Genomic DNA, 15,253 nt, shown 5'->3' with positions numbered 1-15,253 from the left:
ATCTTTAAAAATATGCAGCAAATTATATTTTCACAAGAATAACAGTAGAAGAGACAATGAGTACAGAAAAAGCTTTGCTGGATCAATTGGATTACAACTAGCTTAGCTGCTTAGAAAAATCAGAAATCCCCATATTCATCATGTCTTCAGGGACATTATAGCAAATTTCAGATGCCAAGATTATACCAGATGGGAATCTTAGAATGAAAAAAACTCATATTTCTTGTTTAAAACATCCCACGTTTTCTAAGGGCAAAATGTTTGTATGATCATACTCCTCTTATGCTACACCGACATGAGCACCAAAAGGGTTTTTCACTCATAAAATTTTTTTTTTAATTTTTATTTTTTTATGTTATGTTAGTCACCATACAGTACATCCTTAGTTTTTGATGTAGTGTTCCATGATTCATTGTTTGCGTATAAAACCCAGTGCTCCATGCAATATGTGCCCTCCTTAATACCCATCACCGTCACTCATAAAATTCTAACTTAGGGGCACCTGGGTGCCTAGGTCGGCTAAGCATCTGCCTTCAGCTCAGGTCATGATCTCAGGTTCCTAGGATTGAGCCTCACGTAGGGCTCCCTGCTCAGTGGGGAGCCTGCTTCTCCCTCTCTCTCTTTCCCTCCCCCCACTTGTGCGTGCTCTGTCAAATAAATTTTAAAAAATCTTTTTAAAAAATTCTAACTTAAAGATACTGGAGGGAAAACTGCATAGAAAAGATATTCAAATGAAATATACCAAAATTTTAAGAGTGACTATCTCTACTGGATGGAATTGTGGGTGAATTTTATTTTTCTTCTTTTCTATTTTTCTGAATTTCCTAAACTGTATATAGTGAACAGTTTTTTTTTTAAGCAGTTTTGAGGTACAATCTACATAACATAAAATTCATCTGTTTTAAGTATACAGTTCAATAATTTTTAGTAAATGTAAAGTTGTGTAATCATCAGCACAATCCAGTTTTACAACATTTTCATGCCCATTTGCATTCATTCTCATTCCTACCCCTAAACCTAAGGTAACCACTAACTTAATTTTAAAGACATGCCATGAATGAACCATGAGAGACTGTGGGCTCTGGGAAACAAACTGAGGGCTTCAGAGGGGAGGAGGGGTGGGGGATTGGGATAGGCCGGTGATGGGTATTAAGGACGGCACATATTGCATGGTGCACTGGGTGTTATACGCAAATAATGAATCATGGAACATTGCATCAAAAACTGGGGATGTAATGTATGGTGACTAATATAACAAAAAAAAATTATAAAAAAAAATAAAGACACGCCTTTTCTGGATAGTTCATATAAATGGAATTGTGCGGCATGTGGTCTTTTATGTCTGGATTCTTCAACTTAACATGGTATTTTTGAGGTCTATCCATGTTGCAGCATGTACCAGCATTTTATTCCTTCTTATGGATTAATATTTCATTGCATGGATGGGCCACATTTTGACTATTATAAATAAAGCTATCATAAACATTCTTATGTGTCTTAAGTCTTTGTGTAGATATATGTTTTCATTTCTTTTGGATAGATACTTAGGAATGGAATTTCTGGGTTATATGTTAAGTTTATGTTTGGCTTTTAAGAAACCGCCAACCTGTTTTCCAAAGTGGCTGTACTATTTTACAGACCACCTCTCAACAATGTATGAGGGTTCCAGTCTCTTCACAACCTCCACAACACTTGTTATTGTCTGTCATTTTTTAGGCACTCAAATGGGTACAGGGTAACCAATTCAACCTAGTTTGTCTGGGATTTTTCAAGTGTTAGCACTGCAAGTCTCATGTCTCAGGAAACCCCTCAATCCCAGGTGATCAGTAATAGTTGGTTACCTTCAATGGGAAGTCTCTTAGTGGTTTTGATTTGCATTTCCCTAGTGACTAATAATGCTGAATGGTTATTTTTTATAGAAAAAAATTAAAACTAAAACATATTACTATCATAACTAGATTATGATTTGTTTTATTATAAGAACAAAAATACTTCAAGCCATCTGTGTACAAGTTATAAAGAATCTTGCCCTTCGATATGCCTTGTGAGACACTGTAAAATGCAAGTCTACAAACAGGGTAAGTAGAGGGCACAAAGGGATATTCTTCAGAAGTATTTAAGTCCTTTCAAATGGAACAGAAACCAGAGGGGAGAGAAATGCCTAATAGAATAGTCCAAATCCTCGGGATCTTTCCACAATCACTCCCATTTCCAGGTCCACAATCCTCTCTCTTTCATCTGCCTACCCAAATGCTACCCATCCTACTATCTTCCAAGAAAACTTCTGTAGTTCCTTCAGCTCTCAAGGACTGTTTTTTTTTTCCCTATTGCATGTGGAAGCAGCATTTTACAATTTATAACTTTTTTCATTTGTGTTTCTCTTCCCCCCATTTATACTTGAAAGCCTCATACCACCTAACTACAGAACGTGTTGCAACTATTTACATGATTAAAATACTTCAAGATTTTTAATCCTATTATATCATAAAATATATGTATTTGTAAAGCTAAATTATTCCAATTTAACTTGCTACCATGATTAGTTTTTGCAGATAACTCCAAATAATGAATACAGATTTGAGTGGACCAAGAAGCAGTATGTACCATCAGTATCCACTAGTTGGGTACTTGCAGCCTCTTGCTTCCTACCCTTCTGTTACCTGCCTGTTATTTATGTGCTTCACAGAACTTCTGTCCCTCAAATTCATGTATGGACAAAGGAAGCAGGCTGTGAACTGAACAAGAGATCTGACAAAACTATTGTATTTATACCTTGTTGAAGTTCAAATTGTAGGAGACTCTGAGAAGAACATTTTTGAAGTATACTGCCATCATTGACAACTACTATACCGCTAAGTGAGACATATTCCAGTAAAAAAATGCTTTATCTTATAAACACTATATATGGCATTACATTTGCAGGGGAGACCCAATAAGAACTTTAGGACTAGTCAGACCTGTATTTGAATCTCAGCTCCACTACTTACTAACTGTGGGATCTTCATTAAGTTACCTAACCTTTTTTGGCCTATTTCCACCACCACCTCCCCAGGTTATTGTGAAAATGTGGCAAAAATCCCTTTGGACTGGGCATAAAGTAGATAGTCAAAATGTGAGTGCTTTGTTCCTTTCTCCTTAATCTAATTGTTGGAGAAAAAAATATATGCTCTCAAAAGGATACAGAGTATTTCTGAATTAAAAAGGTTCAATTTTTTAAAGGTTTTGTTCTTAATATCAATTTTAAACATGGGACTTTTTTGGAAAAAAATAAACATTCCTCAAATGCTGCCTTGTTTTTAATCAATTTAATTAGTTTCATGCTATTTTTGGTTAGAGCCTTTGAAAACTGATTCAATGATTCAAATTTCCAATACTTGCTTCTTGACAATATTAATATCACACATTAAGAATATATGTGGCAACTAAGTATATATCATATGGAAAAACACCACAAACAAGACTGGAAGGAAAAACTCATGTGCAAAAAGACTAAAGGCCCTATGCCTGTGTATGATAAATCTTTTGGCCATATTCACAGGACCAGTGACCTTAACTAATTACCTTATACCTGATATGTACCTAAGGAAAGTAAAAAATAATGAGCCTTCAGAAAATGGGATATTTGAGTTTCATTTCACCCTTAAAATCACCCTCCTCATTCAGTTTGCAAGATCTTTACCTTGAACTAAATTCTACTACATGTAACGATGTTTTCCATCTCCAAAATGTCACAAATGGAATAACAGGGTGTGTGTGTGTGTGTGTATGTGTGTGTGTGTGTGTGTGTGTGTGTGTACATGTATGCAGAAAAAAACAATATAGTGAGATTTAATAAAAATATATTTAATTATTAATCTATTTATGTTGCTAAGTATAGAAATTTCTTTTTCACTTACTTCCACTGCTGCTACAACCTGGAATATTTTCTCCAGGAGAATACCCCATGAGGCCTCCATTCCCATTAGGATTAGAAGGCACTGATGCAAGAAGACCTAACGGGAAAAAATTTCCTATTAAATTATGATCAAGACCAAATTCAAGGACAGGTACATAAACACCTGCCAAAGAAACCAAGCAAAGGTAAGTACTGACATACCTAGTCCTCTATATCGTGAAAGCTGCTGATATATCTGCTTCATTCTCTCAATATTCAAACGGCTTGCCTCAGCATGATTCACCATTGGTTTAGGATAATTAACTCCTATCAAACATTTGGCTACCTTTTGGATACCTTCTGGTGCATTCCAGGGATCATAGATATATTTTGCAGGGAAACCTCTTAGGACAGGCAAATAACGCCTTTTGGGAGAAGGAAGAAAAATTATTAATAAAATGAACTATAAGCAAATTATAACAAACTAATTATTAGCTATGAATGACCAAAATCAAGTCAATACCATTTAAGGATTTGTTTACCCATCTCCTCATCTCTGCTGCCCATCAGGAGTGGGGAAAACCTTAAGTGTTGCTTAAACATGAAAAGCTCTTCCTGGATTAGTTATTCCAAACTGAATAATAATCACCCTTGATTTACCTGATATAGTCTCCATTGGGATCTGTTCTCCTACCAAAACCAACAGGGCAATAGCAGTGAAAAAACTGTTGGAAAAAGGAACTACAAGACAGCCACATCCAACTTCCAGCATTTATGCTCCAATCTGCATCAAGCAATAATTCTTCAAATACCTTCAGAAGTAACAGTAACCAATTAGTTTGTACACATATAATTCTCAAAGTAAGCATTTTCCAGGTCTCTGTAGATCAAAAGTCAAGGCAAAGAACATCTAGCACAGAACTGTAAAATTAAACATTCCAAAGTTAGCCTCCTTGTCAATGTTCTGCTCTGTAATGAGTTATTTCAGGGAAAGAAAAATATGAGTAATATAAGTGAATTTCTGAATAGAATTTACCTTTCTAGTTTTTGCAGTGTTATTGGGGGGAGGGTAAAATAATTATCCAAGTCACTGATTCAATTAAAAAATGGAACAAAAAAAGCAGCAAATACTTTCAAGAAAGCAAAGATGCTACCAAGTAAATCATAAACAAAAACTGAGAAGCCCGGTAGACTGGTCTACATATAGGGAGCTCTCAAATATAAATGACTTTAAAAAATACACTAGCGAAAAAGCAAAAAAAAAAAAAAAAAAAAAAAGGCACTAGCATTATAGAGTTTAAATTTGAAATTCCTTGACCAAAAGGGAAATAGATTTAAAATACCTTTTTATAAATTCATTAAGTGTGTACTATACATCTACCTCATGTACAACTTTGTACTAGGAAATATAGGAGACACACACACAAAAAAAAAGGATCAGAAATGATCCTTAGATAGGGGAAATCTATGATACAGGCAGGAAGGTAAAACAAGTCCTATTATATATAAACAAAAGATGATGTCACAAAATGTAGTATGCTTCACTTTACATAACAGATCATTAAAAAGTTATGATGTTGAAGTGAAGCAAAATGATATATATTTTAAATTTTATAATATAAATTTGCTATTTCTAAGAATTATTGGGCAAATCCTTTTTTGTAACAGAAATGATCACCTATAAAGATGTTAATCCAATAAGCCCAGAGTGTTAACCATTATAGTTCCCTTGATGGCTATGCTGGTTCAGTCTCTGAAATGACTTGCGGTTAATGAAACCAGTTTTCACCATTCTTCCTGTCTGATTACACCATTCTGCTCTCCAAGAGTGTGCCTGTATTAGAGAATTAAATTCTTTACCTCCTGAAAAAAATTAGACTATAAATGAATCTAACTAACAGACAACTTCTAGGAACTGTTTTAATAAGGCATAGACTCAAAATAAGACTGTGCTACATTAGCTGGAAGAATACTCACCTTCATTCCTTCTTCCCAACTAATCCACAGGTCACCTCGGGTCAGGAAACAAGCCACTGCATGTCTGGCTAAATGGTGAATCCAACCCTCCTGACGAAGCTGTGTCATGATGGCATCAATCCATGGAAAGCCTGTCCGGCCTTCTGCCCATTTTGCTAAAGCCTCAGGATTCTTGTCCCAAGGAATCTGAACACAGATGGGATTTCCTTCCATTTTATCAAAGCGTGGATTATTTGTTGCTGCTGTATAGAAAAATTCACGCCATAACAGTTGCCCATAAAGGGAAAGGGGAGGGGAACTGTTCTTCTTCACCTAAGGTTAAAAAGCAAAGAAGTATTATCAGCAATTTTTAAAGAAATATTTTGAAAAATAAGCTTCAGTTTTAGATAATACCTTTTTGTAGAGATCTGTTAGTTTGAAGTAAAATAGTCGACATGACAAACAACCAAATCGTAGATAAGGACTGAGTCCAGTAGGGCTAGCGAGCAGGGAATTTGCATTCATTCGAGGTCTTTCAAAGTTTGCCACCCAAGCCTGAAAACACACAGAGAATTATGCTAGCTAACTGCCTTTTCCATTTTAAAAGAGTGTTTAAAACTGACATATTTTTAAAAAAAGATAGTTCTTGGGGAATAAAATTTTATTATCCTAGTCACAAACATGTTTTAATAAAAAACACAACAGAATAAAAGTGAGCATTCTTTTGTTTCATCCAACCTCGTGTAGCACATACTCATGTGAAATAAATTACCTTCAAATCCCTAACACCAGGCTGAAAGCACTTTCAACCTGTCTCCTTGACACTGAGGTAAAGGTGAAAAAGAACTTTATCTTAGCTTCAAAGTTATGGTCATCAGATATCAGCTTACACAGAAAGAATAAAAGAGATAGTATTGGTAGTAGCTAAAGAGGAAATAGTCAGCAGAGGAGGAAAAAAAATATTTAAATGAGGAGATGGTTGTTAATTTTCAAACAATTAGGTTTATGCTATTTTAACTATTTCTCTCAATTCTTCTTTTCAACAGTCTATTTTTGTTTTTAAAAAAGAGTAAAATTATTTTTAAATGTCAGTTTAGAAATACAAGCATGATCGATATTATCATACTTTTCTTTCCAAATGCCTTTCCAAACGTGTAAGTGCTTCAGTTTCTCCGCCTGGCCATACTGCAGAGGGCAAGCCATCTGTATCAAAACCTAAAAAAAAAAAAAAAAAACAGAAAAAAGAAAAAAATATTCTTCTGGAACTAAAATAATTTTCATTGAACCACAATAACTGGGAAAAAATACTTTGCAGAAAAATTATGACAGTAGCATAAAAATAAACTGAGGGCCCTGGATAGGTCTTCACATATGAGGATATAATATGGTCTCTATTTTTTAGGACAAACATCTTAAGGTGATTAACAGATAGATCACACTTACAGAATACATAATGTACAGATTTATTACTTTTTTTATTATAATAATATTTTTTTATTATATTATGTTAGTCACCATACAGTACATCCCTGGTTTTTGATGTAAAGTTCGATGATTCATTAGTTGCGTATAACACCCAGTGCACCATGCAATACGTGCCCTCCTTACTACCCATCACCAGCCTATCCCATTCCCCCTCCCCTCTGAAGCCCTCAGAATCAGAAGGGGGAATGAAGCATGATAGATTATGGACTCTGAGAAACAAACTGAGATTTATTACTTCTTAAAGAGTTTCTTTTAGATGTTTTTCTCCTTTCTCTCCCTCTTAATGCAAAATACTTTACATGTCAAATTAGAAGTGAGATTTTCTGAGTGATTTATTAACTCTCAAGCTTCATTTATACCTACCTAGTTCTTCTAGTGAAGGGACTCCATATTTCTCATCATGGTCATCAGACAGAGGAGTTGTGCACTTTTCTATCACTTCAGAAGTAATTGTCTCTACTGGTATCTCTAGTGGTTCCATTTTGCTGATGAGAGTCTGGAATCTTTTATAAGTAAGAGGTGGTTGTCCACCATTGAGTTCTATGATCCTATTACAAAGTTAGTAAAATGCAAAAGAGAAAATTAGCAAAATGCAATTAGAATTAAAAAATGACAATATATTTTGATTGATAACTTCTGAAAATGCTCAAAATCAGAAAACAAAATTAATTACTTAGACTTCCAGGAGGACATAAGCTTCTCTTATGTCCAGGAAACTTATTAAAATAGCTAATGAATCTAAAAATTATTCTCTTCATTTTCTAGACATCTGCTATGTGTTAAAAATATACAGCATGCAAATAACAAAACCTTTAAGGACAAAGGGTATTATTAAGCATATATGAGTGAAAAAAACAAGTGGTTAAATTAGCCTAAAGGCAATAACATAAAAATAATATATACAAAAAGATTAAAAAATATTACAAATCAGCTCAAAGAATCTCTTAATCATCAGTAAAAAACAAACCACACCAATATTATACTGAGGAGCAATAAAGCAAGTCTTATTAATTATGATTCTATACACCATGGTGATAATCACTTGCTACTTTCTGTTGTGTTCATCATGCCTTTGTTAAATATGTCAGCACATGTATCTTATGGACATACTTTATATTTTCCTCTTCCTTTTTAATGTACGGTTGGAATCAGTTTGCTAGTATTTTGTGAGAATTTTTTGTATCTATATCCATAAGAAATATTGACCTATAGTTCTTTTTTATTATAAAAATTTTTTATTATGTTATGTTAGTCACCATACAGTACATCCCAAGTTTTTGATGTAAAGTTCCATGATTCTCTTTTTTTATGGTGTCTTTATCTGGTTTGGTATCAGGCTGATACCGGCCTCATAGAATGAATTTGAAAGTGAAATTAAGAAAACAGTCTCATTTAAAACTGCACCAAAAAAATAAAATATCTAGGAATAAACTTAACCAAAGATGTGAAAGACTTGTACTCCAAAAACCATAAAACACTGACAAAAGAAATTCAAGATGACACAAAGAAATGTAAAGACACTCCTTGCTTGTGGGCTTAAAGAACAAATACTGATGAGGCATCTGGCTGGCTCAGTCAAAGAGCGTGCAATTCTTTATGTCGCGGGGAGTTTCATGTTGGGTGTAGAGATGATATAAAAAAACAAACTTAAAAAAAGTAACACAAAAGATATTGTTAAAATGTCTACACTACTCAAAGCAACGTACACATTTAATGCAACCCCTATCAAAATCAACAGCAGGGGCGCCTGGGTGGCACAGCGGTTAAGCGTCTGCCTTCGGCTCAGGGCGTGATCCTGGCGTTATGGGATCGAGCCCCACATCAGGCTCCTCCGCTATGAGCCTGCTTCTTCCTCTCCCACTCCCCCTGCTTGTGTTCCCTTTCTCGCTGGCTGTCTCTATCCTGTCGAATAAATAAATAAAATCTTAAAAAAAATATATCAACAGCATTTTTCACAGAGCTAGAACAAACAATTCTAAAGTTTGTATGGAACCACAAAAGGCCTGCAATAGCCAACACAATCTTGAAAAAGAAAAGCAAAACTGTAGGTATCACAATTCCAAATTTCAAGTTATATAACAAACTGGTAATAATTAAAACAGTATGGTACTGGCATAACAAAGGACACATAGATCAGTGGAATAGAATAGAAAACACAGAAATAAACCCACAATTATATATGGTCAGTTAATCATCAATAAAGGAAGAATGAACATACAATGGGAAAAAGTCTCTTCAACAAATAGTTTTAAGAAAACTGGACAGTTACATGCAAAAGAATGAAACTGGACCACTTTCTTGCACCATACATGCACACACAAAAAAACCTCAAAACGGATTAAAGACCTAAATATTAGACCTGAAACCATAACAATCCTTGAAGAGAGCACAGGCAGTAATTTCTCTGATATTAGCTGTAGCAACATTTTTCTTAGATATGTCTCCTCAGGCAAGGGAAATAAAAGCAATAACAAGCTACTGAGACTACATCAAAATAAAAAGCTTCTATAAAGAAGGAAACAATCAACAAAACTAAAAGGCAACCTACTGAATGGGAGAAGATATTTGCAAACGACGTATCTGATAAAGGGTTAGTATCCAAAATATATAAAAAAACTTATAAAACTCAACACCCAAAAAACAAATAATCCAATTAAAAATGGGCAGAACACATGAACAGACATTTTTCCAAAGAAGACATCCAGATGGCTAACAGACACATGAAAAGAGGCTCAGTATCACTCACTATCAGGAAATGTTAATCAAAACTATAATGAGATATCACCTCACACCTGTCAGAATGGCTAAAATTAAAAACACAAGAAACAAGTATTGGCAAGGATGTGGAGAAAAGGGAACCCTTTTGCACTGTTGGTGGGAATGCAAATTGGTGCAGTCACTGTGTAAAATGATATGGAGGTTCCCCAAAAAGTTAGAATTAGAATTACCCTAAGATCCAGTAATTGCACTGCTGGGTATTTACCCCCAAAATACAAAAACACGAATTCAAAGGGATACATGCACCCCTACATTTGTAGCAGCATTATTTACAACAGTCAAACTATGGAAGCAGTCCAAGTGTCCATCGATAGATGAATGGATAAAGAAGATGTGGTACGTATGTATGTGTATATATACACATTATAATATACATAATGGAATATTACTCAGCCATAAAAAGAATGAAATCTTGCCATTTGCTACAACATGGATAGAACTAGACAGTATGACACTAAGTGAAATACGTCAGTCAGAGAAAGACAAATACCAAACGATTTCATATGTGGAATGTAAGAAACAAACAAGCAAGGGGGGGAAAAGAGACAAATCAAGAAACAGACTCTTAACTACAGAGAACAAACTGATGGTTACCAGAGGGGAGGTGAAGTGGGATATGGGGTAAATAGGTGATGGGGATTAAAGAGTACACTTTTACCATGATGAAAAAAAAAATTTTTAATTGTACATTTTTCGTTATACCACATATAATTACATATAAATTGTATGTACAGAAAGTAAACACCACAAAAACTATCCTCTCCGCTTTCAGTAATTTTGCTTCAGTATAATACTTTGAGTTTATACATAGGGTCATAATGAAACTTCTGGACTATAGTGATACTGTAGCGATATTATTGAAGACACTGCTAATTACATAACTCAAGCAAAATAAAGACCTGAAAAAAATGTTTTCTGTATGTTACATTTTTATATGATGAATTATATGTGGTAAATATTCATATTCAATCCACTAAACAATCCCATTATACGCATAACACGAAATCTCCCACTTAGATGAAATTGCTCTTATTCTATTTTGCCTCTGATGGGGTTTGGGAAAGGCTGCCCCAAAATATGTCACTTTGGAATATTGATTATTTTGAATTAAAGTTACTTAAGAAACAGTCAGTATAAGAAGGACACTTTGACCCTGCTCTGTGCCCCTGAAAGCAAGAAATAAATTCTCCATGTGAAGGGTACTCTAGCAGAACCTGGAGAGTAAAAGGTATTCTTATCATCAGAGACAGGTAATTCAGGACTGAGAAGGCTGTATAAACTTCATACATTTGCTACCCTAAACCCAAACTTATTTGTCTTGGCATTTCTTCGCTAACTTATTGTTTCTTTGTCTAAAAGGTATAAAAGCTGCCTGCTTTGCTCACTTCTTCGAGTCTCATATCCTAGACATATGAATTAAATTTTTCTCCTGTTAATTTGTCTTAAGTCAATTTAATCATTAGACCAGCCATGAAGTTAGAATTGAAAAAGGGAAAGTCCTACCCCCACCCTACCCCAAATATACTTCCTTCTTGCTATCAGTTTCCTAATGTTAAGAAAACCGTAAACTAGAAGACAAGTTTATTTTTAAGAGATATATGACTTTTTTTTTTTAAAGATTTTATTTATTTATTCGACAGGATAGAGACAGCCAGCGAGAGAGGGAACACAAGCAGGGGGAGTGGGAGAGGAAGAAGCAGGCTCATAGCGGAGGAGCCTAATGTGGGGCTCGATCCCATAACACCGGGATCACGCCCTGAGCCGAAGGCAGACGCTTAACCGCTGTGCCACCCAGGCGCCCCGAGATATATGACTTCTAACTTAATAGCAAATAGTCACCCCTGACTGACATCAAACCACAGTTTTTTCATGCATTTGGAAAAGTAGAATAAAATTAACTAGTTTGTCATGTAACTTACAGAATTAGCTTTATTAACTACATAAAATGAGTAAATAACTTAAAGCAAAATAATTCAAAAGGTACATAAATTATGAAATTTCAAATTCAGCACTTATAAGGATAATAGTATGCCAAAAGTTAGTAAGTTAATGAATCTTGTGAACCTTCAAAACTCAAAGCATATAATAACTCCTAAATTTAAACTTGACCACAGAATTTTTTTTGGACAAATCATCACCAAGAAATGGTATTTCAAGCAATACACTTTGAGGGACTACAACTATACAAAGTAGTATTACATACAATTTGCAACTGGACTTAAAATCCAAATAGACAAGATAAACACACACGAAATAAAAAAACTTCAGACACTCATACTAAATATATCGCAGGATTTCATGGTTTTGTGTCATATAAACTATGAAACTAGTATTGCTAAGAGCCCAGAAAGGCAAGACCACAGGCTGAGTTAGAATAGTCAATGTAAATTTTGTAATACTCTTAACAGTCTGAAACTGAAATTCTAAGTATTTTTATCTTATGCACTCACTACTTCTGTAATTTTGGAATCTGTCACTGAGTAAGTAAAAAATCAGAGCAGTTAAATAAAATGCTAAGGGTTTGATATATTCACTTAATTCTCCCACAATTCTTTTACGTATATGTTGTTACTTTCATTTTGAAAAACTTAAGTACCACAGGTTAAAACTTACTTGTCCATGTACTTTTTTTTTTTTTTTAATGCCCAGCACAGAGTCTAACGCGGGGTTTGGTCTCACAACCCTGAGATCAAGACCTGAGCTGAGATCAAGAGTCGGACACTTACCCAACAGGGTCATCTGGGTGCCTCTTGTCCAGGTACTTAATACCACTGAACTGTACACATAAAAATGGTTGAGATAACAAATATTATGTGTATTTTACCATAAAAAATAAGAGAAAAAAACTTACTTGTCCAGGTCATATAATGTATGTGAAATTCGTACAATTACTTCTACTCCAGCCTCAGTAGCCAGTTTCTTAATAGCTGCATCTCGTTCTTTTCCAAAAGGCTCAGAATCATACTCAATTGAAAGTTTAGTAATGTTCCATTCCTAAAATAAAAAAAAGGAACAAAAATGTACACAAATTTTAATAATTATTTTTCCATAACAATAATACATTCTGGGAAAAAGTGAAAAGCTCAAACTCTACATATGAAATGATTATACATAAATCAAACTTTGAATATGCAGGAAGAAATCACACAATTTATAAGTTCAGAATTATGAAACTAAGAAATGTACACTCACTAGATTTCAGGCATTGTACTAGGCAGTAGACAATCTAGTAATATGCTTGAAACCAGCTTCCTACACTAAATTGGTTTGTATAGCACTTAACTTTTCAAATAATTTACACTTATATTATCTCATTTGCTCCTCAAAATAACCCCCAGTTTGGCACTTTGGTTAATATCTCCATTTGGCAGATAAGGTTATTTTAAAAATTTAGGGACTTGGGAGACTGGGTGGCTCAGTCAGTTAAGCATCTGCCTTCAGCTTGAGTCATGATCCCAGGGTCCTGGGATTGAGTCCTGCATCGGGCTCCCTGCTAAGTGGGGAGTCTGCTTCTCCCTCTCCCTCTGCTGCTGCTCTGTCAAATAAATAAATAAAATCTTTAAAAAAAAATTTAGGGACTTGCCCAAAGTTCACAAAGAACCAGAATACCTGGAGGGTATTTATTATGTCCACTGAATTTTTATCTGCTGATTCTAAGAATTGGTCTTTCACAAACTTTTTTTTTTTTAAGATTTTATTTATTTATTTGACAGAGAGAGAAAGCATGAGAAGGGGGAGGAGCAGAGGGAGAAGCAGACTCCCCACCGAGCAGGGAACCTGATGGAATGCGGGGCTCAATCCCAGGACCCTGAGATCATGACCCAAGCCGAAGGCAGATGCTTAACTGACTGAGCCACCTAGATGCCCTTTCACAAACCTTCGATAGGTAACATCGTTGCTTTGTGGAGGTACTCTGTTTTATAATTTTTTTATTTCTGATTACCAAAAAATGTTAACTGTGGAGATATAGAGATAGTAATAATGTCAGATATTTACTGAGTATCAGATGCTATATTATCTGATAAGTTCTGTACACATCTCCTTATAGTGATTTTTAATGTGACTTCAGGGAATTGTGATTTCCTAAGGGAGTAGTAACTTTTTTTAAATTCTAAATCTATTCTGATATATCTCATAAAAAAAAATCAACTGTAAGTCTACTATTATTTAACTCACTATATGGTAACATACTAATTCTCCAAACCCATACAGTTTAGACAAGGGCTGTTCCCAATGGTGAGTTAAAAAAAAAATACTACTATAAACCTTGCAGTGTATATCCTTATCTTTATGCATGCATCTTGAACAATTTTGGGCATTTTTTCTATGTTTCCTAGAAACTGTTCCTTGAAAAACAATGAATAGATAAGCACATTTAAAATTTTGACAGACACTGCCAAATTTTCCACCAGATGTATTATACCAAGTCACACTCTCATCAGTACTATACCAAAGTGCTTGCTCCCCATACACTTGCCAGTAGTATGTTAAAGGTTTTTAAAAACCACAAACACATACACATGGTATACACAGAAAAACAGTACCTCATTTTAAAAATTTTCCTTTCTTGAACATCTTGAAGAATGCATACCAAGCTGTCAATAGCTGTTACCTTTAAATTTAGGAGTCCAAATAAAGTAATTATTTTTTTATTTTACACACTGTTGCATTGCTCACATTTGTTAGTACAATCATGTACTGTTTTGGAAATTTAGAAATAAAATAAGGGTAGAAAAGCATTATATTTGTTTTATAATAAAGCAGTATAGAGTAGTAGTTAAAAAAACATGGATCTAAAGTCAGACTTCCTGAGTTCAAATACTGGCTCAACTATTAGAACAAATGGCTAAACTCTTCATGCCTGCTTCTTCATCTATAAAATGGGTAGAATGTGAGTAATGTGCTTAAACAGTACTTAGCACATAATAAACACTACGTGTTTGCTACAGTAAAATGAAAAAAAAATCATTGTGTTACAGGGTTGCTGAAAGATTAAATGAGATAATGCACGTAAATTTTTAAGGACATAGTATACAGTAAGTCCTCAATGAACGACGGCTATTATTACTAGCTCTTTGTACATTTCTTTTTTTGTGGATTATAGGTTATGTTTGCTTATTTCTCTAGCACAGCAAATTTTTCTCTTATGGACTTGTAAGA

The 15,253-nt window shown here is 34.5% G+C and overlaps 1 protein-coding gene across 3 annotated transcripts in view; it reads right to left on the bottom strand.

Moving 5' to 3' along the window:
* CRY1 (cryptochrome circadian regulator 1) overlaps positions 1 to 15,253 on the bottom strand; it is a 99,896-nt gene that overhangs the window by 4,609 nt on the left and 80,034 nt on the right. For all 3 annotated transcript variants that reach the window (XM_087868782.1, XM_045779627.2, XM_045779626.2), the window contains exons 3-10: positions 12,945 to 13,087; positions 7,679 to 7,863; positions 6,957 to 7,045; positions 6,245 to 6,385; positions 5,852 to 6,163; positions 4,535 to 4,686; positions 4,097 to 4,299; positions 3,897 to 3,992 (exon numbers count right to left, since the gene is read on the bottom strand). In XM_087868782.1, coding sequence (XP_087724908.1) covers positions 3,897 to 3,992; positions 4,097 to 4,299; positions 4,535 to 4,686; positions 5,852 to 6,163; positions 6,245 to 6,385; positions 6,957 to 7,045; positions 7,679 to 7,863; positions 12,945 to 13,087 — 1,321 coding nt within the window. The remainder of the gene's footprint in view (positions 1 to 3,896; positions 3,993 to 4,096; positions 4,300 to 4,534; positions 4,687 to 5,851; positions 6,164 to 6,244; positions 6,386 to 6,956; positions 7,046 to 7,678; positions 7,864 to 12,944; positions 13,088 to 15,253) is intronic.

Source organism: Ursus americanus, chromosome 17 (genome assembly GCF_024610735.1).
Source record: "Ursus americanus isolate L20-20 chromosome 17, mUrsAme1.1.p, whole genome shotgun sequence".
Taxonomy (NCBI): domain Eukaryota; kingdom Metazoa; phylum Chordata; class Mammalia; order Carnivora; family Ursidae; genus Ursus; species Ursus americanus.
Note: the sequence above shows the minus strand (reverse complement) of the source record. Positions and strands in the feature narration are given on the sequence as shown.